This window comes from Vipera berus (genome assembly GCF_964194415.1).
Source record: "Vipera berus genome assembly, chromosome: 9".
NCBI lineage: Eukaryota > Metazoa > Chordata > Lepidosauria > Squamata > Viperidae > Vipera > Vipera berus.
The window spans coordinates 15217853-15241842 of NC_138212.1; the positions used below are offsets into that span (position 1 = coordinate 15217853).

The 23990-nt window shown below is 47.7% G+C and overlaps 1 protein-coding gene across 4 annotated transcripts in view; it reads left to right on the top strand.

Annotated features, from left to right (window-relative positions):
• The window catches only part of RUNX3 (RUNX family transcription factor 3), a gene marked incomplete at its 3' end in the record, with an annotated part of 232507 nt that overhangs the window by 140022 nt on the left and 68495 nt on the right, over positions 1 to 23990 (top strand). For all 4 annotated transcript variants that reach the window (XM_081335173.1, XM_081335175.1, XM_081335174.1 and 1 more), the window contains one exon: positions 9453 to 9697. In XM_081335173.1, coding sequence (XP_081191299.1) covers positions 9453 to 9697 — 245 coding nt within the window. The remainder of the gene's footprint in view (positions 1 to 9452; positions 9698 to 23990) is intronic.

Here is a 23990-nt window from a genome sequence, read left to right on the forward strand (position 1 = left end):
CAGGCTTAGGCAAAGAGACCTGCTTGTAAACTGTTTGACTTCTGCCACCCTCCAGTGGTGTAACTGAAGTCTTGGGATGGTTTTCAGGGCTGGCTTCTTTAAGTGGTAGCCTATAGGCCGGGACTGACTGCAAGAGCCCTGGGGCATTTGAAAAGGGCCTTGGATCCCCACTGCAGTCGCCTCTTTGTTGCACTGGAGCTTCCTTCCCCCCTTCCCCTCCCCCTTCCTGCCTTCCTTTTCTCCCACCCTCCCTCCCTCCCTTCCTTTCTTCCTCCCTCCCTTCCCTTCCCCTCCCCTTTCCTTCCTTTTTTCCCTCCCTTCCTTTCTTCCTCCCTCCCTTCCCTTCCCCTCCCCTTTCCTTCCTTTTTTCCCTCCCTTCCTTTCTTCCTCCCTCCCTTCCCTTCCCCTCCCCTTTCCTTCCTTTTTTCCCTCCCTTCCTTTCTTCCTCCCTCCCTTCCCTTCCCCTCCCCTTTCCTTCCTTTTTTCCCTCCCTTCCTTTCTTCCTCCCTCCCTTCCCTTCCCCTCCCCTTTCCTTCCTTTTCTCCCTGCCTCCCCCTTCCTTTCTTCCTCCCTCCCCCTTCCTTTCTTCCTCCCTCCCTTCCCTTCCCCTCCCCTTTCCTTCCTTTTCTCCCTCCCTCCCTCCCCCCTTCCTTTCTTCCTCCCTCCCTTCCCTTCCCCTCCCCTTTCCTTCCTTTTCTCCCTCCCTCCCTCCCCCCTTCCTTTCTTCCTCCCTCCCTTCCCTTCCCCTCCCCTTTCCTTCCTTTCTCCCTCCCTCCCTCCCCCCTTCCTTTCTTCCTCCCTCCCTTCCCTTCCCCTCCCCTTTCCTTCCTTTTCTCCCTCCCTCCCTCCCCCCTTCCTTTCTTCCTCCCTCCCTTCCCTTCCCCTCCCCTTTCCTTCCTTTTCTCCCTCCCTCCCTCCCCCCTTCCTTTCTTCCTCCCTCCCATCCAACCAGGAGAACCTGAAGCATGGAAGAGGTAAACCAGTCAGTCAGAAACAGGATTATTTAAAGTCTTCCCTGATCTCTCCTGACTCTCTCACTGGTGACTGATGGTTGCACTTGCCATTTGTGGGTGCCCAAGAGCCACAGTGGGCAAAACGAGAAGGCAAAGTGAGAACAAAGCCACCATTTATTTGTCTGTTTGTTTTTTTCAATGGCTTGTTTTGTGGGAAGGGAGTTTGTTTTTGCTTTTGCTTTTACAAATGTTGCTGTGTAAAAGGTTTGCAGGGCACATTCAGGGTGTGTGTTCCCTACCTCAGAGAGCAGGAAATCACAACACCAGGGCAGCTGAAGAGAGCATTAGAAGCTGTGAAAAAGGGGTTGGGTGGCAGTGGGCAGGCAGGGCGTCTGATTGCCCATGCTGACTCTAACCATCACACTAGGTTTCAGAGCCAATTCAGAGACTAGTTTGGAAATTTGGGGTTTCGAAAGATCCAGGCAGACATCAATTATGCCTCAAGAATGTTTTTCCTCTTTTGTTGCTAAGAATCTAAGATCCATTAACTTAACAAATGTGGCATGAAAGGTCCTAAAATGGGGCAACACTCACTTAACAAATGTCTTGCTTAGCAATAGAAATTTTGGGCTCCATTGTGGTCATAATTCAAGGAAAATTCAGAATAGTCTTTTGCTTAGTTCACTTCAAATCACGATAGCAAAATAGGGTATTTTGGTACAAAGAAATTTTGGGTGTTGACAGATCCAGGCAGACATCAATTAGGCTGAAATAATTTTTCTCTTTTTGTTGCTAAGAACCTAAGATCTATTAACTGGAGGGTGGTGTAAACAAAATGCATTTTGACCCATATTCACACGACATATTTGAGCTACTTATTTCTGAATTGTGCTAATTATTTCCTAGATTTCTGTTGAATTCAGAATACATCGACTTGTAGGCTAAGCAAACTGTTGCATTCCTTCAACCCACTGTTATCATTTACCAAAACATAGCATGTTGTACGAATGCTCCTCCTAAATCTTGGCTAACTGTGATGATGTGAACACAGCCTTTGAAGGTAAGAACTCCCAAGTAGACAAGAATCTTTTGGGCACCAGAACTGGAAGAGGGGAGGATTCTTTTACACACATGACATGGCATTGCCAACATTTACTTCGTGTCAGCAATAAAAGGTAGAATGGGAGAGTCAGTTCATTGCTCATTCCAGAGAGGTAGATGTGTGGGATGTTTTGCAGGAAAACATATGCAAAAGTACCCAAGCCTGTTTATTTTTATTTTTTTTGCTCTTCCTTGTTAGAGGTTTTCAAGTCAGGCAGTATTCCGGATCCTCAGCAACCAGAATAGAAACAGAACTACCTTCAACTAACACTGGTTGAAAGGTCTTCCCGATCGATTCTCAAAAGAAGGCCTCAAGCCATGACTTTCTGTTCCTCTTCCTTAAAGAAGTGGGGTGCAAGGACAAGAAAGTTAGAAATGGAAAAGAGCTATTGCAATAAGAGAGCTCTTGTTAGAACTGAATGATCCAGCAGTGAAAGCCTCTTCCTGCTAGCTTCACTAAGAACTGTAATTGAAACCGGGGGGGGGGGGGGGGGGGGGGAGAAGAACCTTGGCTTCCTATGGTTGATTTAGCCTTATCCCCATCATTCCCAACCACAGGCTTTTGAGGTGGAGTTTGATCGGAATTGGAGACCCTCACCCTTTCGGTTCTTAAGCCTTGGTGGTTGGGTTGGTGGGAGATCATCTTAGCAAAGAGATTCTCGTGTCAGTTGCTTCGGCTTTCGGTCCCTGGTTGATATTTTTCCTTCTTAGCAGGCGGTAGGAAGTTGGTCTTTGTGTTAAGGTGGAATATAGTTTGCCTCATTATTGCATATTACGTATGTAAGCCCAACCCTAGTTTTTGTTAAGCAGGGAGTAAGGTTTGGGGTGCATGTAAATACATCCAGGGAGACCTTTAGGGGCCAGAGAGCATGGAGGAAGAGGAGGGGGTGTGTGTGAAAAAAACCTCCTCCCATTATTTTTGCTTTGAGAAATATACATTGACCGTGGCAGCAGATCGCATCGAATTTCTGAAAACGGATTAAAGAATCCTCCACAAAAAATAGCAAGGGGAATTCAGACAGAAACCTCCTGTTTTTCATCTCGACAAAGAAGGAATTGAGACTCTGGCCCACCAGGTTTATAAAAGAGTAACTGGCTGTTATTGTTGGGATGATGGCACTAGGTTTAGATTTTTGTACTGTGTTAATACAGCGGCCCTGTTCTCCCTCACTCCCTGTCTTTCTCTCTCCCCCCCCCCCTTTTACTGTGCCAATCTCCCTGGCTGAACATAAACTTTCACTGAATCTAACCAACATTAAATAAGCCTGGGATGGAAGCTAAAAGCAACCCCCCTTCCATTGTCTCTGTATGGGCTCCTTCCTGAATTTCATTCTATATTAAATGGAAGCGTAAGAAGCCTTTCAAGAATGGCTCCCTAACCTGCATTTTGTCCCATCACAAAACTCAGAACTCAGAAAAATCCAAGGAGAGGAAAGGGGCATTAAAAGCAGCTAGTCCTCAGCATCCCTGTTTGACATAGAAGTCAATCTCATGAAAATCAGTTTGGAAATAATGCAGATGAAGATCACGTTGCCAATCTGTTGGATGTCAGCTGTAGTTACACAGGCAAGGGAAGAGGTGTGTGTGTGTGTGTGTTTCTGCATTTAACACTTCCAAGTTCAATAGGCCAGCGTTTCCCAACCTTAGGAACTTGAATTCTGGGAGTTGAAGTCCACGCATCTTCAAGTTCCTAAGGTTGGGAAACGCTGCAATAGGCAAAAGGGCAGAGCACCGTCACTGCTTTCAACCAAGCATTCCTTTGCCAGCTGACTCAAATGCTACAGTAGTTACAGTCTTCCATCTCTTCATCTGGGGGGAAAGAGTGAAAAACCCACAAGAGATTTCTGATTTTTTTTTCCCTTTCCAGTCCACTCTGGAAAAGCCTGCTTGTCTGTGATGCATATCTGTCATCATGTTGATGGATTTCATACAATTGTAGGATTTAAAAAAAACTGAGATCAAAACCCCAAACCACTCATCTCCTTCTCTTCCTGGCATTTTTGTTGTTCACTATGCTTTCATCCTGGAAAACACAGGAAGAGGTCCCTGCAATTTTCTGGTAACATTTTCGGAAGTGGTTTTTCCTTGCCTTTTTCCAAGGATTGGCCCACAGTCTTCCATATCTTATAACATTTAAGGTTTCTGGCATCTAATTCAATATCTTTAACTACCACACCTACCACTTTTTAACAGTTTGCTTAGAAACTGAGGTTCTCCTTCTCAGAAACATGTTTTGGATCCGGTTGAAGTTGAAAGCAGGCTCTAATAAACTTTAATCAATATTTAATCTGGCCTGGAGTGAAATCCGTTTTCACACTGCTTTGCTTCCTATTTGAGAGCCTCCAGTACAGGAATCGTTGAGCCTCACCATTTTAAAAATGTGTGTGTGTGTGGTGTGTGTTTTAAGTTGGCAATCCAGCCTGGGAAATAAAATATTGCATTCCCCCAGAAGCCTTTTCTGAGATCCACATCCTCTATTTTTGCTGGTTAAAATACTAACTCGTAAAAAAAAAGTCCATTAACGTGACAGGAAATCTCATGAAACTCAGCTGGGCTTACTTCAGAGTAAAAGCGAGTGAATTACACCTGCCAGTGAGTTAACTGCACACCAGTAGATCCGTCTTCCGGGAAAGACCGAATTAAGAAGAACCGATTTAGTTGCAAGATCCATTGGTGATGAAGGTGATGACGAAGAAGAAGGATTCGTTGGGAATAAAGGGGAAAATTATCACGGACTTTTAATTTAATTTAATTTTTATTTATTTTGTTGTTTTTTTAAAAAAAAACCCAGAGTTGTTCATAGGGGAGGGAAGGGAGGACAGATGGGATGGCTTATTATTTATTTAGCGTGAGGGAAGGGGGTAGAGAAAAGGGAAAGAAGGAAAAAGAGGAAGGAAGGAAGGAAGGAAGGAAGGAAGGAAGGAAGGAAGGAAGGAAGGAGAGAAAGGAGTGCAAAAGGGAATAAAAGGTTCTGTTCTTAAGTTCCTTGCTTGCTCCCCTCGTGAAAGAATTTGCGCTTCTTCTGAGCCCGAATCCCCAGCCGCCCGCTTGGAGCTCGTCTCGGGAATCCCGCCGCCGGATTTCTAACCGCTCCGCCGAACTTTCCTTCTTTTCCTCTTAAACTTCTGCCTTCCCAACTCGCCCCGAGGCACCCCTGTGGCTAGAGGGCCGTTCCCAAGACTCCGCCGGCATCTGACCCCCCCCCCGCTTCCCCTGGGCCAGTCGGAACCAGGAGGGGGAACGCCACGATGCGCTCCCCCGGGGCAGATCCGACCTATTTGCACCCTCTTTCCCGGAAACCGTGGAGATCGCAAGTTGTCTGAGAGTCGGGGAAGAGTATCCCGCTGCTAGAGGGAATCTTCGCAATCGGCTGGGAATCCCGCGGACTGTATAGTTCAGACGTATCTGCAGGGCTGGGGGGAGAGCTTGGGAAAGAGGGCGAGGACAAAGGAAGGAGGTCTGTAGAACTGAACAGCTTTGCTTTAAAAAAAAAAAAGAACGAATTTCACAAGACAGGTGTACTTCTGGATCTGCTTTTCTCGAATAGTATCCCGGACATCAATTACCAAATGGCCTGGGTTCCCACAATCACACAGGCAGCCTCGTTAATGGTAGCCTGGCGTGTGAAGACAGTCGCTTGCTCTGCAACAAACCTGGTTTCACGTCGACCAAATGGCCCGCGTTTGCACAACAGGCTAAAATATCGCCCCCAACAATCTCTACCAGGATTCAAAACGACGCCTCTTGATCTTTTTGTCCCTGAGCCGGCTCTGGGCTTTGGGTAAAAGGAACCGACCGTCTGTGCCTTGGGGGTCAGTTTCCTATTTTCCCTTCCCTTTCCCCCCCCCTCCCCGAAGTTACAGGCCCGAGAGAAGCAGGTTTGGGTTTGAACGGAAAAAAGCGGTTTAAAAAAGTGCTCGTAATGGGGCGTGTTGGTGCATCTGGTGAGTTCAGCTGCTGAGCTGTCTAGATGGGATCGGGGCACCCTCCCCCTCCCCTCCCCCTCCCCCGACAAAGGGCCCCCGGCCGAGGGCTCTTCCCAGCAGCTCAGCGGTTAAGGGCGGGGAGGCTCGTCCGCCGGCTCTCCAACGGCGCATCGAAAGAGTCGTGGCGGCGGCAGGAGTAGCAGAGGACTCGCCGCCCCCCCCCCGCTCCACCCTGACAGGGCTGCGGCTTTGAAATGCCGGCAAAAAGACGGACGGGCCTCCAGGTTGCCGACTGCGCGGGCACCTTTCAGCTCTGCCACCGCTTCCACTCCCCGGAGGTCCTCGGGGAAGCAGCTGGTGGCCGGTAGTTCCGCGGGCTCTAGCGAGCAATCAGCCCCCCCCCCTTCGCAATTCGTTTCGCGTTCAGTTTTGAGAAAAGCGGACGGAGAATAAAGCGCCCTCCCCCTCGCCCCCCCTCCCCAGTGGCCGTTCCGCCCTCCGGGCTTCCCCACCCCGAACGCTCTCTAACCAGCCAGCCTTTGAAGGCTACTCCCCGCCGGTCCTTCTGCAAAGCGAGAGAGTTCACACAGTCTTAAACCCGAGAAGGCAACGGGATGTCTGTGCTCAACTCGCCGGCTGTGCCCCACAACTGTTCGATGGCGGTGTGGCTTATCTAGGGATGGCGGTTTCTTTTCCCCAATAGCCCCACGTCGGTCAGAGCACCTTAAGCCGGGTCTCCTGACTGTAGCTCTCCTTGCTCCTCTTCTGAAAAGGCGCTCGTGGGCCTCTGGCGAGAAGCCTCCCCATCAACCCCGGAATTAGAACAAAACTTAACGGTGGGCCAATATTCCCAACCTCTTAGGATGAGCCGGAGAAACTGCCGGAGCAGCGCTTGGCGAAATCTTCCTCGCCGCCTTGTTTAGCCTGTTGTGCAAAGGCAGCCTCTGCTGAGGGAGATCGTCGGAACCAGGTCAAAGAAAGCGGAACCGCCGCTTTGGCCGCTTGGCAGAAGGGAAGGGAAATCAAAGTAGCGCTCTCCCGCTTGGGATCGCGGGTAGATCCGGTGGAACCGAATACGACCGGATTTCGGGCTATGCGAAGGCCAGAGGCCTTAAAGCGATTCGGGAGAGAACCCATTTTCTCAGCACTAAACCCCGAAGTAATATAATGCAATGGCCTGATTCCACGAACAGGATTACTAAGCAGAAGCCGCTATGGTGGTTGTTCGCGTTGTTTAACTCGCTGGGCGGATATGTGGTAAAAGGTGTAGTTGACCTGCTTAAGAGGTTTAGACGAACCGAGTCACCGAGTTAAGAGGCGGGAAGCCACAGGCCGTCCTTAATGTACATTGCAAGCCGGTTTTTTTTCGGTGGGAATCTGCTGGATGACTTCACAGCAGGCAGATTAGCCTGCTACAACCGTGATATGTAGTTAGCAAGTCATCGAGCCTTCTGACCGTACCATACATACATACGCTGATCCTGGGGGGAAAAAGTCCCGAATCAGGATGCAAGTTAATGGCCTCGTTCACACGACGCTGAGAGTTCGCGACCTCTTTTTTTTTCTTCGGGCGAGTTGTGGTGGTAGGCAAATCCTGGGGTACGGTTGAACGGGCAGGAAATTTTAAACTCTGGCTGTCCCGGGTATGAAATCAATTGGACTGGATTCACACAACAGGCTATCCGAGGGTAAAGAGGGGGTGGGTAGGTGGTCGCTTAAGAGATTGCGGGAACGCAACCGTTCCCTTTGCATACCGTTCTGCGGGAACCGGTCGGCCTAGGAAGCCAACGTAGGAACAGTGCCTGTGCAGTTTGCTTGCCCGGATTTAGAGTTTCTTTCACGCGTCGTGTGAACTCCGCTAACCCTTCGACTTTTGCACCCTTCCAGTTAGAGCTACACGCGTTCGTTCTAGGAAAGCCTGCCCTAGCCTGTTGCTCGTTTTCCCAGCCCCCCCCCCCCCGCGTGGTTTGGACTACAGCTTTCATCTTCCTAGCCACACTGGCCAAGGACGACGGGCGTTGTAACCAAACCCGTCTGAAGAGCACCCGGTTACGGAAGACGGCTGCACTTTTTCGCAAGCGGCTTGTCCATCAAACCGTCCTCGGGGCAGTAATCAATGTTTGGAGAAGGAAATCGACTGGTTCTGCGGGGAGAGGAGGGGAAAGGCAGCGCTGAGTCCTTCGGGAGAAGGGCGGTATACAAATAAAATTATTAATTATTATTATTATTAAAAGAGAGTAGCAGAAAGAGGGGAAAAACCAAACCAAACCAACCCCCCCAAAAAACCCCTCTGGCCCCAAAGAAGCCTCCGCGGCCGCACGTTTTTTCCTCTTTCCAAGGAAGCGGGCGGGGCTGCTTCGGAAAGGGGCGTGGTCCCGGCAGACCCCTCCTCCTGCCACCCTTCCTGCCCCGCCCCGCCGCCCTGAGTGGCTGGCTCCGCTGCCGTTCCTCCGCCCCGCGCCCCGCCCCCTGGCCGCCTCTGCGTAAAGAAACTTTGAAGAAAAAGATCCCCCCCCAAAAAAAAAAAGAAAAAGAAAAAAGGGAAGAAGGGAAGGAGTCAGTATGTAACCGCGGCCACTGTTCGGCTGCTTTCAGACGCGTCGGGAGGAGGCGGTTGAGGAGGAGGCCGGCGGGCGGGCAGAGCCGAGCAGGGCGCCGGGCGTGCTTGTCAGGCGGGGCAGGAAACGGGGGCCGAGAGGCCGGCGGAGAGAGCCGAAACCTGTTGAGGTTTCTCGCCGCGGTCCCTCGCGGGGTGTGTGTGTGTGTGTGTGTGAAAGAAGCCGCCGAGCCGAGAAGCGCGGGATGTGGCTGGCTCGCCTCCCCGCCTCTCCGTCGTGACTGCGGGAAGGAGGCCGAGCGCTGCCCCGCTGCCGCCACCGAGGGAGGCGAACTTTATTTTGTCTGAGCCGCCTTTATTTGGACTGGGCGCGGGAGGCGCGCGAAAGGAGCGCTCTGGGCTTCGGCCAACCGCCCGCTGACCGCCTCCGGGCTCTCCACCGCGGCCGGCGGACTTCGAGCGCCGCGGGACTGCCACGCCGAGCGGCGGGAGGACGCGCGCCGGAGCTGCAGCGGCCGGCTGGGCTCTCTCGGCTTCGGGGAGCCCCCCCCCCCGCCAAGGTGCCCGAGCCCGCCGCCTGGCCCCGAGCCCCGCCGGCGGCGAGGAGCACGAGAAGCGCAACGGGGCCCCGGGAAGACGCGCCGCCTGAGCTGCGACTCAAGGAACGACTGGCGGCCGGAGCGACCGGGACTGGTAGCGGCGGCCACGGCCCGAACTGCGGGGCCGCCTGGGGCGACTTTCCTCCACGCCTGGCTTCGGAGCGGCCCGCCGTGCGCTCTTGGGCATCTGGCCCGCTGCGCCCCGGGCGCGCGTTTTCCTCGCCTCTCGGCCAGCAGCAGCAGCAGCAGCAGCAGCAGCACCGCCGCCTCCTCTTCCCTCCCCTAACGCCCGCTGTTGTGATGCGTATTCCCGTAGACCCCAGCACCAGCAGGCGCTTCACACCTCCCTCCACGGCCTTCCCCTGCGGTAAGATGGGAGAGAACAGCGGCGCCCTCAGCGCGCCCGTCCCGGGACCTCGCAGCCGGCCCGAGGCGCGCTCGGTGGTGGACGTCCTGGCCGATCACCCGGGAGAGCTGGTGCGGACCGACAGCCCCAACTTCTTGTGCTCCGTGCTGCCTTCCCACTGGAGATGCAACAAGACCCTCCCCGTGGCCTTCAAGGTAAGCCGGGAGGGGAGGCTGGGCGGAGCGGGCGGGTCCTGGGAGAGGCGCGCAGATGTTTCCTGCCGAGCGGGCTTCCCAAGCGCCCGGGAGGACTCGCGGTCTAACGGCAAAAGCAGCGGGATGGGCGCTGGGCGGGCTGGGGGAAAGGTAGGCGAAAGCCCCCCTCGGCAAGAGGTTTGCAGGGTTAGCCAGCAGCTCCCGCTTCCCTCCCCGCCAAGACAAAGGCGCTGCGCGCCATTCTGCAAAACAGGCGAAGGAGTTCCTCCCTCCCTCCCCCCCCCCGACCTTGGCAGCCCCAAAGCGCTTTTAATTTCCTGCGGGGAAACCGCAAAGCTGAATCGCAGGCGGCTTCCTAAATGTTAATCCCAGAAGCCTGCTGTATTCCCTGCGACTTGCTTCCGCGAGGGGTTGGCCGCTATCACTCGGCTGCACCTCGGCTCTTGCGACCCTACGGAGGGCGGCAGCGGCGTCTTCGCCCACCCAGCTCTCCGGATTTCCCGGATCGTCCCTGGTCAACGAGCAGGCCGACTGCGTGTGTAGTCGCCGGACAGGTCCGGCGGCTTGGGGGTGCGGAGGGAGAGGCTGAGACTCTCCCGTGTTGGAGAAGAGCCGTTCGATTTTTGCGAACGCTACAAGCCCCGCAAGGGTGCCCCCCTTCGCCGGGAAGCTAGCCAGGGTTAATGAAAAGTCCCAATTCGGCCAAAGGCCGCTTGGAGCCCCTTTCTGTAATTCAACCTTCCCTAGCCGGGCGTAAAATAATCCATCTCAATCATCTCCTTCAAACACAGTTCCAAATCTCCCCCCCCCCCTTTTCTCGCCTCGCGGTTACTTACGCTCGAGGCGTTCTATAGTCCAAAGAGCGCGAGGCAATGTAAAGCGATCGTGAAATTTAAATAAACCATGATTATACTCTACAATATCCCCGCAGAGTACAATCCTTAAATTAAAAATAGCAAGAACAACTCAGCCTGCAGCTAAAAACCTTCCCTTTTAAACAAGCGAGCGCTTTTGATTCAATGTTGGAAGGGCTGACGTTGTCTCAAACCTGCCAAGACGCCCAGACTGTCCAACCGGAGCCCCGGAGAAGGAAGGGAATTTCAGAAGGGGGACGGAACGCTTGCAAGGCCGTCCCGCGGCCTCTCCCGAACTTGGACTGGCGGCGGAGATGACGATCTCCGTGGGCTTTTTCCTGCCAGGAAAAGCGGAAGAAAATCCCCCTTTTTCAAAGCGGGGGGGGGGAGGGGAGGAAGGAGTCTTTCTCAAGCGGGAGAGATATCTGCACCTATTGGAATTCCATACTTGGGGAAGGAAAAATAACTAAATTTTTCTCCGGGACACCCTCCCAAAACCAACTTTGGCATCATAGTTAAATTTACACAGGGCTCTTAAACACATGGATGGATGGATGGATGGATGAGAGAGGAAAAAAAAACGGACAGCTACGTAGGTAGGTAGGTAGACAGGCAGGCAGGCAGGCCGGCCGGCCGGCATAGTTGTTTCTAAAACGAATAAACGACTGTATGTATGTATTGTATGTTATTTAAGTAGCCGCTCAGCTCACATAAGTGGGCCTCTTACAAGATTTTTTTAAAAATACCCCCCTCCGGCCAAAAGAAAGATAACTCCTCTGGCGTCCAGGGATAAACCGTGAACCAGAGCTGGCCTCCCTCTTGACCCAATATCTGCTGGGGAGAGCAGACCGGACTTCTGTCCCTTGCGAAAGGCTAGCGAGGCTGGGCCTACTACGATCGACCCTTCCACACGCCGCAGGCCGAGATTTCGGCTGGACTCCTCTAAAACCCTGAACCCTCGATCGGCCAACCCTATTGCACCCGAGCGTCTCGTGTGAACGCGGACCATCTCCTCCAGCCCACAGTAACCTGCTTTCCGGAATTTAGACGTGACGCTCGCTCACCCAACTCGACGTCTAGGCCGCGTTTTCTTCCCCGGCGGGCAATCGAGCTTCCCTCTAGGCGCGGCAGGAAAGTAAAAGTGAAGGTAACTCCATCAGGAGCCCTAAGAAAAATAGCGTTAAGCTCAAAGGCTTCCTAGAAATGGAGATGAGGCAGCGTCTCCCCTAAAATAACAAGATGTCCCAGAAATATCCGGGAGTCCTAAAGTTTAGGAGAATGGCGCATGCCCAGAAATCCCCCCCCATATCTCTCTCTCTCTCTCTCTCTCTCTCTCTCTCTCTCTCTCTCTCTCTCTCTCTCTCTCTCTCTCTCTCTCTCTCTCTCTCCTTTTACAGTGCCAATCTCTCGTTTCTCACCAAAAGATCTAACGAAATGATGCATGCCAACATGCACAATCCCGTCTGTTTGTAAGGCTGAATTTATTTCCAAAAGAGCACGAGGCTCCTCTGTTTTGAGGCCGGCCTTCTCTCCTTTCCCCACTCCGTCGGTTCTTTCTCGAGCGCCCGTCCCACTTCTCTTTGGCTTCGCTTAGGGGATTTGTTTGTTTTCTGGTTTAAAAGGGGACGGGGAGTTGGTGTAAAGAAGGAAGGGGAAGGCTGGCAACCTCAAGCAACCCACCGCCTTCAATTTTGGTTAAACGCCTAGTCCTCAGGGTTACTGCCCAGTAGGGAAACAAGTGCATTAACTCAGGGGGGCGGGGCGGTCTGCAACCTTGACAGCTCTGCTGGCTGAGGAATTCTGGGAGCTGAAGTCCACGAGTCTCAAAGCTGGCAAGGTTGCAGACCCCCAACTCTCAGGCCCAAGGGAAGAAAAGGGCCCCTTTTAAAAAAAAAACCTTTTAAACTTGGCACTTGAGAGAGTTAATCCTTTAATCTCTTTCTGCGGGTGACTCGGGCTCAAAACCAAGGCTTGCAGATCCCCGCGCTTCGTTAGTCAGGCGTTCAGACGAGCCGCGTCTCCGCTGCCACCCACTTGTGCTCAACCGGAGAGGGTCTGGTTTTGCTTCTTGCTTACAAGCTATTGCAAAGTTCGGGGGAGGGGACGCATCTCTCGAATCGGGACCTGCCATAGTGTCAAGACAAGCGAGCCTCCTTGCAGTTCTCCGGAGACCCCGACTTCTGCGTTCCCCTTTTTTCCTCCGGCCGCTGCTGGTGCTTCCTGCCCTTCCCTCCTTCCTCCTGCATTCTTCGCCCTCTTTTTAGGAACGGGGCTCCGTGTTTTGGCAACAGGGACGATAGTAGCGCGGTGTCTCCTTTCCCCTCCTCCCGCCTTTCGCCCCATTTTCTCCGAGTTAGAGACGCGGCAATCAACTTTCCGGCGTGGACAGGGAGGTTAGTTAGGCGAAATCAGCTCCGGAGGATTTCCAACGGGGTTGAGAAGCCAACTAACCTTTTAGTTGAGCAACTAACCTTTTTCAACCGAGCGGCTGGCTCTTCCTTTCTCCGCTTCATAAATATTTGCGCCTCTGTTTTCCCCGCTAGCTTAATCCTCCAACTTTCCGAGGCTGCGGAAATCACGGCTCCGGTTTGATTTCTTTCCTCCGGAGATTGCGATCCTGTGGGGACGCGGTCTCCAAAGCCTTTCGCCATTCCCAGCTGCCTGAATCCTGATTCCTGAATTCACCCTTGTCCCGATTTGCAGAGGATCTCGAACCCCGAATTTGTGGCATTGCCCACATTCGTGCGGAACCCGCGGAAACCAAAGTTTAAAGCCGAGATGATTCTTACAAGCTGTTTCTCCGTTTTCTACTTTGGTTGGTGCTAAGATTCCCACCCCCAAATTCTAGAAGCCAGATTGTGTACCCTAGAAGTCCTTTGCTCCAGGTCTCCCCAAGGTTGCCAGATGAACAGTGCTATCGCTTTCTAATATTTTGCAACATCAGTATAGACAGGTGTAATAGAAGCAACCGCAGCATTTTGAAGTAACTGTTTCTTGATAGGCTGCCAGGTGTAGAATAATGGCAGAAAGTGAAGAGGAACTAAAGAGCCTCTTGTTGCGAGTGAAGAACGAGAGTGCAAAACTTGGGTTGAAACTTAACATTAAGAAAACCAAGATCATGGCATCCGGCCTTCTCAATTCCTGGCAAATAGATGGGAAAGAAATGGAGGTAGTGACAGATTTTATTTTCCTGGGCTCCAAGATCACTGCAGATGGGGACTGTAGCCAAGAAATTAAAAGACGCTTGCTCTTCGGGAGGAAAGCCATGGCAAATCTAGACAGCACACTAAAAAGCAGAGACATCACCCTGTCAACAAAAGTGCGTATAGTCAAGGCTATGGTCTTCCCAGTTGCAATGTATGGCAGTGAAAGCTGGACCATAAGAAAGGCTGAACGCCAAAGAATTGAGGCCTTTGAACTATGGTGTTGGAGAAGACTCCTGCGAGTCCCTTGGACTGCAAGGCGATCAAACCGGTCAGTCCTAGAGGAGATCAACCCTGACTGCCCTTTAGAAGGCCAGATCCTGAAGCTAAAACTCAAATACTTTGGCCACCTAATGAGAAGAGCCTAATGCTGGGAAAGATTGAGGGCAATAGAAGAATGGGACGACAGAGAATGAGGTGGCTGGATGGAGTCACTGAAGCAGTAGGCGTGAGCTTAAATGGACTCCAGAAGATGGTAGAGGACAGGAAGGCCTGGAGGAACATTGTCCATAGGGTCGCGATGGGTCGGACACGACTTCGCAACTAACAACAACAATAGCAATCTTAGCACCAAGTAGCCTCTCAGAGGCTTCCGATCGGAAAGATGCAGAAATCGAAATAAATTAATTAAAAACTAATTTGCAGGCAGTGCAGAGAGCGCGAAGGCGAAGTTAATTTACGGGCAAGGAGGCAAAACCAGCCACTTCGCCCCGAGGACTAAATAGCAAATAAATCCTTTTGAAAAATCGGACTAAGCCCACCTTACAAACTGTTTGCGAAGTTTCCGGTTAGGTTAGATTTTATTTGCGAACCTAGAACTAATCATTACATAGACACACGAAGATCTTAGAATCTGGGTTGATGCAACTCTTTATATTTAAAGCCCCGTTTTAAAATCCATGGCGGTTTTTAACACAACACGCCATGGTCAAACAAATAAGCCCTAATTGGGCTTAAGAGGGCAGCCTGGTTTTCCCCACTATGCTAAGAGAATTCACCATTTTTGCCCAACCCAATGCCTTGGGCGAACCCGATCACGAGAACGCGTGTTGCGATTCTCCGAGGAAGCCAAGAATGGCCGGTTTTGCAGATCAGGCCAAGGCCGGAAGTGAACAAACCACATTAAAGGGAAGTGTGTTGTGTGAACCTGATTGTGAAGTTCTGCCTTTCTCTATAGAGATTCTCAGTCAGCCGGGTAATGGTTGTCCCAAAGATGCATTTTCCAAAAGGCAACTGGGCTTTCTTGGCTTTTCTGAAGAACTGAAGAAGCTTCTTGGATGAGAAGCGAAACGTCTTCAAGGAAAGAACCAAGTCCAGTTGCCGCTTGAAAAAAAACCACTTTTGCGGTTTTGCCTTTCTCACTTCTTTACTCCAAAGAGACGGGGAGTCGAACCAACCCTCCCCACATCTCACTCCGGCGAGCTAAGCCTGTTCGACCTCCGGGCTTTAAACTCTTTGATGCGGACACGCCCCTGGGACTTGCTTTTCTCGGCGGAGGCTGGGACGTTCTTTCCAAAGGCCCGAAGCAGGACGCCTGCTTTTTGCCCACTCCAGCTGGGAAGCCTCAAATCCCAGGGAGCGCAACGTTCCGACTTCCCAAATACGCAGACGATCCCCATAGACGCTTGGCAGCCGGCTAGTCCTCAGTGGGCTGGGCCAGCTGGTGCGAGGAGGGGGCTTCCGCAGCGGCGGGGACAAGGTCGAAGGCGCTGGGCTTCGGTCGCCAAAGGGCTCTCCGATGTCCCGGCCGCGCTCCTTCGCAGACCCTCGGAAGCGCTGCGGCACCAGCTGAGAAACGCTGGACGGCAACCCGAGGAAGCACCCAGGGAAGAACCGAGCTCCGACCGGACCTCGCAGCCCTCTCTCCCGGACCTGAGTCGAGTCCGGGGAACAAGGGCGACGGAGTAGAACACTGAGCGGGGAGAAAGAGCCTCGGGCGCTTTTAGAAGCGCTCTAAGCTCCGGGAAGGGCACAAGCCGCGTCCTTATGGAGGTTGGTTGCGTTCACACAACACGCTTAACCCGATTACTGAGTGAACGCCTTGTCGGGGTTCTCGCTGAAGCCCCAGTCCTTCACTGAGCTGGGGCAGCTGCTGGGCAAACACAGTTCTGCACACAGCACTGAAGAAACGAGCCGGGCCTGAAGTTTTTTTTTTGGGGGGGGGGGTGGATCAGATTTCGGCCGCTCTTTCGGGAAGAATCGGCTAGCCGCATAAGAGTGTCCCCCGGAGAGATTGAATAGGACCAGTTCAATTTAATGGGCGCCCATTAAGTGCAATGGCGTTTCTATTACAAACGGTTCATAGCCCCAGCATAGATCTGTTGGTAGGCGCGATCCACGTCTCGGAAGTCCCCATTCATGTCAACGGCACAGGAAGGAAGGAAGGAAGGAAGGAAGGAAGGAAGGAAGGAAGGAAGGAAGGAAGGAAGGAAGGAAGGAAGGAAGGAAGGAAGGAAGGAAGGGAAAGAAAGAAAGAAAGAAAGAAAGAAAGAAAGAAAGAAAGAAAGAAAGAAAGAAAGAAAAAGAAAAAGGATATTTCACTAGTATTCATCATAAGTCATAAATATACATAATAGGACATGCATGTTATATCCTTCTATTCAATTTCTAATTTGACAAAGTAGATAGTGGCACAGATCTCTGCCTACAGAGTGCAAAGGGTAGCTCAATATTTCTCCTGACTTTTTCTTTTCTTTTCCTTTCCTTTCCAGAATACTGTTAGCTTATACATCCTGTTCCTCATCATCGCTACCACTACCATATTTCAGGACCTTTTAAAAACAGTGTTTGTCTTTAACGACCCTCCTCTTAGAAAAAGAGAGAAATCTGGTTTTATTGAGAAACAGATTGGGGGTGGGGGGAAGTGCTTCAGGAATAAATTTTGGAATTTATTTTAAGAACTGGCTTAAAAGGAAGGAACCTGCTCTTTTAAGCAGGGCTAGAATAATGATGCCTGTTGTTTCTGCTGATGCTGTTATCCTCATCATTATTATTGCTAAGACAAGGGTGTCATCCATTTGCTTAGAAGCCAAAGAGGCAAGAGACTAAACCTGACTTTAATCAAACATTTATCTCTTTACTGAGGCTTACTCTTGTGTAAACCAACCTGCCAAGACACCACATTGAAAGTAGCAGAATATTTCTCTGAGGAGCCCACTAATCCGGCTCCGGCAATTTCAATTTCTTGGAAATTATTTGAAAATTATTTCTACAACATGCCAAAATCCTGGAACCAAACGGGAATATTTTTTTATATGTGGACCCAGCCCCTGTTGATCAATTGGAACTGTCCAGTGAACTTTCTCTGGATCCATTTCCCCCCCTATTCAGATCTTACGCCTGCATGGGGTCCATCCGAACTGAGTGCATCTTTCTAGGAAATAAATGGTGGCAGTAAACGAAAAACAATTGGAAAATAAAAGTGGTCCTTAGGTTTTTGTAGGGTTTTTTTCCCCAAAAAAGGAAGGAAGTATTGTCCAGTCCAAAAGATGGAGGCTTAATTTTGGAGCAGATCCTTCCTTCCTCTCACAGCCCCCCCCCCCCGCCCCCATATTAAAAAAAGCCAAATCATGAAACTTTTCCGCTTTCAAGAACGACCTCTCTAGGACCAAATGAAAATGTGAATTACGACATTCATGCCTCTTTTGACTTCCTTGGAGAGAAAAAGGGGAGGTTGCTGCTAGTACTAATTAATGAACAATAAACAAAAATAACACATCCCTTTACCAAAAGACTTGAAGCAATGCCGTCTTCGGTTTGGTCTGGGCTTTGGTTGAAGGTGGGGGATGCAGTCTTCTGTCCGTAATTGGCCTGAACTTTAAAGGAGAGAATTGAAAAGCCAATTCCAAAAAACACGCTAGGACTGCAGACCAAGGCAAGTTTTTTGGGAAACCACACAAAGCCGTAAAGGAGGAAATAATTAGGATCAATAGTAATTAGGATAAACCCAAAATGATCTTTAAAATTTGTGCAGGCTTTTCATTCTTCAAAATTCTTTGCCAGGCAAGATGTTTTCCACCTAGAGGCATCTAGTGAAGGAGGGTGTCAAAAAAGTCATGATGGTGGCTGCAGCCACATAGGAACTCCTCCTTCCCCTGAATCTCCCAAATAATAAGGAAAGCAAAAGCAAAAACTGAAGCTCATAGCCACTTTGGTCTAGTGGTTAAGACACCGGTGGACTACGAATTCCAGTCTCAACCAGCTGGGTGACTTTGGGTCAATCACCAGGAGACCCTGAGTTCTAGTCTAGGCGTGAAAGATAGTTGGGTGACTTTGGGCCAGTCACTCTCCCTCAGTCCAACCTCTCACACAGGATTGTTATTGTGGGGAAAATAGGAGGAGAAACAACGCCATGAACGTTTGCCGCCGTGAGTTGTTTATGAAAATAATAAAGCTGGGATAAATTTTATAGATAGATAGATAGATAGATAGATAGATAGATAGAGATAGATAGATAGAGATAGATATATAGATATATAGATATACATACACACACACACACACACATATATATATATATATATATATATACATATATATATATATATATACATATATATATATACACATATACATATACATATACATATACATATACATATACATATGTGTGTGTGTGTGTGTGTGTATCTTTGGTTATTCGGGTTTTTCCCCGCGTAGAACTAAAGGTGTAGGTGTAGGGAATTCTGGGAGTTGAAGTCCACCCACTGGACTCAGTCCAAACACTGAGAGTGGAATTATATCCTGAAGAAAAACATCTCCTGACATTTACACTTTAGGATTCCGGTCCTAAATGAGTCCCTTCTCAAGGTTTTGAACCAAAGCAAAAATAGTCATTTATTTAAGGAAATAGTAACAGGGATAACAACTCTGCAGAGCTTATCCCTTAAGAAGCCGAGGGACTCTCTTTCCTATGTGCCCCACGAATGGGTGTGCCCCTGCCCAACGTGCCAAGCCTGGAGGGATAAAAGGAGGTCCACAGCATCCGGATCTGGCAGAAAGTTCCAAGGCGCTGCTGAGAGTAGCTGACAAAATGCCAGAGTCCTTCCCCTTTGCGGAGATATCTTGCTGAGCTCTTCTTTCTCATTTTCAAAGGAGCAACCAGACCACACGGTCTGCCAGCCGTCCAGTCAGCTTTGTGTCTTGCCTCAGGTGTGGGTTGCGTCTCCCATCTCAGCCACGCTGCGGTCTCTTTGCCCTGTGCTTAGTGGGTTGGATGAGCCTAGCAATTCTGATTTATGTCAATGAAACCAAAGCAAACTACCGGTGGTTCTTGACTTACAGCCATTCGAAGTGACTGTTCGAAGTTATGACAGCCCTGAAAAACAGTGACCCTTTCCCCCCCCCCCCACACTCACGGCCGGCCGTTGCAGCCTCCCCAGGGTCATGTGAACACAGTTCAGAGGGTTGGCAACTGACATGTATTTATGATGGTTGCATTAATTGTCCTGGACTCCTGTGGTTCTCTCTTTGGGACCCTTTGACGAGCAATGTCAATGGGGAGGCCAGATTCTCTTAACAACTTTGTTACTAACTTAACAGTGGCAGTGATTTACTTAACAGCTGTGAGAAAAAGATCGTAAAATGGGGCAAAACTCACTTAACATCTGCTTAACAATGGAAATGTGGGGCTGAATTGTGGTCGTAAGTCAAGGACTACCTGTATAGCTTGGCATGATTATGAGTCCAATCCTACCCTGTCTTTGCCTGATGCTGGGAAGCTCCCAGTCTCACGGGGAGGAAGCTCAAGCACAAAACCAGTCTGGAGTCCCTACATCAACACAAAAGGGCCAGGGCTGAACCCCACTAAGTTCCTTGGAACATCTACTTCAGGGGTAGGGAACCTTGGCTCTTTTATGACTTGCGGACTTCAACTCCCAGAATTCTTGAGTCAGCATGTCTGGTTCAGGAATTCTGGGTGTTGAAGTCCACAAGTCATAAAAGAGCCAAAGTTCCCTACCCCTGATCTACTTGTTCCCAGACATAGACTGCTAGAGTGGGGAGATTCCTGTAATAAAGGCAGAACATGATTTGATTTGATTTATTATATTTATATGCCGCCCTTCTCCCTAAGAACTCAGGGCGGCTCACAACAATAACAACTAAAAAAGAACACGAAAATACAAAATTTAAAAAAGAATTAAACAGTAGATCTGTTCAATACATAGTAATTTAACCCCATAAAACCAAATTTAAAACCATAGTCAGTCCAGACCCGATTGTTGAAACATCCATGTCTTCAGGTCACGGCGAAAGGACCGAAGGTAGTAATAATAAAGGTAATAATAATAAAGGTAACATAATAAAGTAGTTGGCTTGAACTCTGCACCTATGGGTCTAGTTGCTTGCACCAAACATCTAGGGTCCTCCATGTGATAACCTTGAAAGGCAATGCCTATTTTGGGTTTCGAGTATTTCATGAACCCAGCTAATGTTTTCCCCCTTCCACTTTTAAGAATAACCTCTCTAGGGGAATAAGAATTTTGATCAATCATGGCTTAGTAAGACCAGCTTCTCTTTCTCCATGGGTTTGATCACTCTTCTCTCAAAGCCATGAAACAAATTGCTGTTGTTTGGCTGAGTGTGTTGCAGAACTCCTGCGTTTGTGGCTTAATTAATAAAGCTCACATAAACCATGGGTCTAAATCTCTCTCCAGTTGGGGTCACCCAACTCACAAAGCTGTTGTGTGGTTTGCTAGTGTGCATGAACCCAACAGTGCTGTCAGAAAATATTAGCGTTTAAGACTGGGAGCTCCTAAGGCAGGAAACAAGCCTCTTCTGATTATGAACCTCTGAGGGTGTTTCATAAACAAAAATAATAATTTAGCAAAGCAAGGTCTTAATCTAGCCATTAAACTAATTAACAAGTGAAGTTGAACTGGGTGTGATGCCGCCAAATTATACACTTTTAGGCTGTAATCCTATAGCCACTTACTTGAGAACAAGTCTTTCTGATCTCTACAAGCTTTATTTCCACAGATTGGGCAGGTTTGTAATGTTAGGGCCTGATCCATTGCACTAAACTGACTGTATCATGCCACACATGAAAGGAGTTAATCCGGAGATAACGCTTGTTTTTCTTTGTCAGGCCCCATCATTGTTGCCCTGATAATGTAGTAGGTGCAGCTCACAAAATCTGATACCTTTTAATAAAAACTGTTACCAGATTCCTCCTGATTTTTGACAACCGCACACTAATATAGCATTTCTCCTGCAAGGTTCCTGTAAGGAGACAATTACTTTTCCACTAAATTTGCAGGTAAACTATCCCTACTTAGTCTCAGATTCATGCTTCTTTCTGAAAAAAACTGCGTTTACAGGTAGGCCTTTGAATTAAAAGCACAGCTGTCCCGTTTCCCCCTCGTAATACAAAATGAAAGAGGGCTGAGCTTTAAATGATTGAATTCTAGGAGCTGAAGTCCACACATCTTCAGGTTGGCAAGGTTGAGAAACACTTTTGAGAAAGTTTAGCTCTCTCAAAAGGTAAGACCTGATCCATGGACCCATATTTTATAAATTTGTTGTTTACTTGTGTAGAATTAAATGGATTTTAAACTTTTGACAAGATATGGTTATCAAGAAAACTAGCTTTTAAAATACACTGCTACCAAGTTACCTCTCAGGTAGTCTTGTGGTCCTGAAAACAGGGGAAAATATATCAAATTATTCACTCTAAGCATCAACAAACCTATTTAATCGAAGCCCAAGTAAGGTGGGCAAAATGGATTTTGTAAATAATAAAACATGATTTAAATATTAACTTAGTGTTTTATTTAATGTTTATGGAGATTCTCAAATCCAGATCATGGTTGTCTCATGACGTGCTTTTTCCAAAAGGCAACTGGAATTTCTTGTTAAGAAGAGCAAACATTTTCAAAAAAAAAAATCCAAAGAAAGTCCCCCCCAAAAAAAAAATCCAAAGAAAGTCCAAAAAAAAAAATCCAAAGAAAGTCCAGTTGCCTTTTGGAAAAAGCCCCTTTAGGATATTTTTATTTAAATTGGATTTAAATAAGTGAAAAATAAAAATAAAAATCAGAATAATGTTAACCCAACAATTTTTCAATTATACTTTTATTGAATAGTAATTTACACGGGGAAACAAAACCAAGAACTAAGTGAAGAATATAGAAGGTGTAATAAGAAGCAGAAAAAAAGAAAGACGAAGAATCCAGAGTTGTTCAAAATTTCCGAATAATGTGAGAACTGACAAAATTCATTTTGCCATTAACGTAATAAATATAAACTCTCCAAAATGGTAATTCCTGCCCCTGAAGATTCATTATCCTAATTTTACCCATAAATATTTTTAATCAAGTGGTTGGAAAAACTATTCATATTAACAAATTTTAAATAGAGTTTCCAGATATTTCTAACACTGAGAAATAATTAGCAAGAAAGCCATTACATTATTTTTCAGTGTAGCATCAGATGGTATCGGTCACAGCCCCAGCTTACAAGAGCATTCAACAACAACAACAACAACAACAACAACAATAATAATAATGATAACAACAACAACAACAACAACAATAATAATAATAATAATAATAATAATAAAGTTGGAAGGAACCTTGGAGGTCATCTAGTCCAACCCCCTGGTCAGGCAGGAAACCCTATACCATTTCAGACAAATGGCTGTCCAGTCTCTTTTTAAAAACTTCCAGTGTTTTGTAATAACGCTTAATTTTACTAAAAACAAAATCCCTAACAAAAAGGATGTTATTTTATCACATGACCATAACCTAGGGTAAAATGATCCTTTATCTCTACAGCCCCTCCAACATTTTGAAGAATGATTGTATGATATAGTTGTTAATTTAGCGAGGGTTAGATGCCACTGGGGTAACTCTATGCATTCATTTTTGGGGTAGAGGTAGAAAGGACATCTTCAGATTTCCATAGTGCAACATTTCCAAACTTGGCAACTTAAAAATGTATGGATGTCAACTCCCAGAATCCCCCAGCCCAGCATGCTTTTGAATTAGAGAGAGAAGAGGTGTCAAAACTGGATACCTTTTTTCCAGATGTAAAGTGTGGTCTTGGTAAAGACATTATCAATTTTACTTATTTTTTTAAAAAAAACAATGACCTGAAAGGCTATATAATTTTTTTAAGCATATTGGGTTCTAATATAATCTCTCTAAAAGTCCCACAAACTATGGAATTTTTAACTAAATAATAATTAATTTCCATAATTAATCTCTCATTCTATTTTAACTCTTATAATGCCCAACTTGTCAAAGGCTTTTTTTTCCTGGAAGTTGCCTGGTCTTAATGGACGTTTTTCTGGAAAATCAATGGAATCATTGGTCAGAAACATATTTCAGTTCCAGTCAGCCAATTTAAGGATCTCATTATATCCTGATAAAAATAAACAGTTTTGCCTCATGAAATAACTTTTCAAGCTTTATAAAAATGTCCCGAGAATCTTTTATTGTAGTTAATTGCTCTGACTTTTATGGTTACCAGTTTTAAAAAATAGAACTACCACGTTTCTTCTCTAATGTACATCTCATGACTCTCAGATGTATTCAACTACAAATATTTTTATTACTTGTTGCTTAGACAATGGCAGATAGTTACCTAGGAAAGTTACCATGGGAAAGCTGTGATCTTGGAATATTTTTGAGATACTCCTCTACTGGGGAAATATAACGTGAATGAAGAAAATCCTGCACTAATTTTATAACAAAACAAATACGTTGCATGACTTTAGTTATAAGAATGAGGCAATGCTACAAATCTTGCTTGATCTATTTTTAAATCAACCTGCGTTAACAGTGATTTAAAAGTAGTAGCGGAACTGCTCTTAAATCGGTGGTTTAAAAACTTGTTTTTTGAATGCTAATCTAAAATATTGATTGAAGTTGCCTAGATTTCAGTTAATACAACCCGTCAAATAATAAAATTGAAGTGGTTACTGAATGTAGATGCAGTAGCTTAATATTTATTACATGTGTGCATATGTCAATTTCACTAGATGCAACTCCTTAGATAAGTACCTGTATGTCTGCATTTTCAGCTGATACAAATAATAGCTATCTTTTTCAAGAGCTTAGGAAATACTAGTAATGTATTGGAATGTATTATAATTTTATTCTGTCCCTAAAAGTTAGAACAATTAATCAGTGGGATGGCTTGCCTCCAGAAGTTGTGGGTGCTCCAACACTGGAGGTTTTAATAAGATACTGGACAGCCATTTGTCTGAAATAGTATAGGACTTCCTGCTTAAGCATG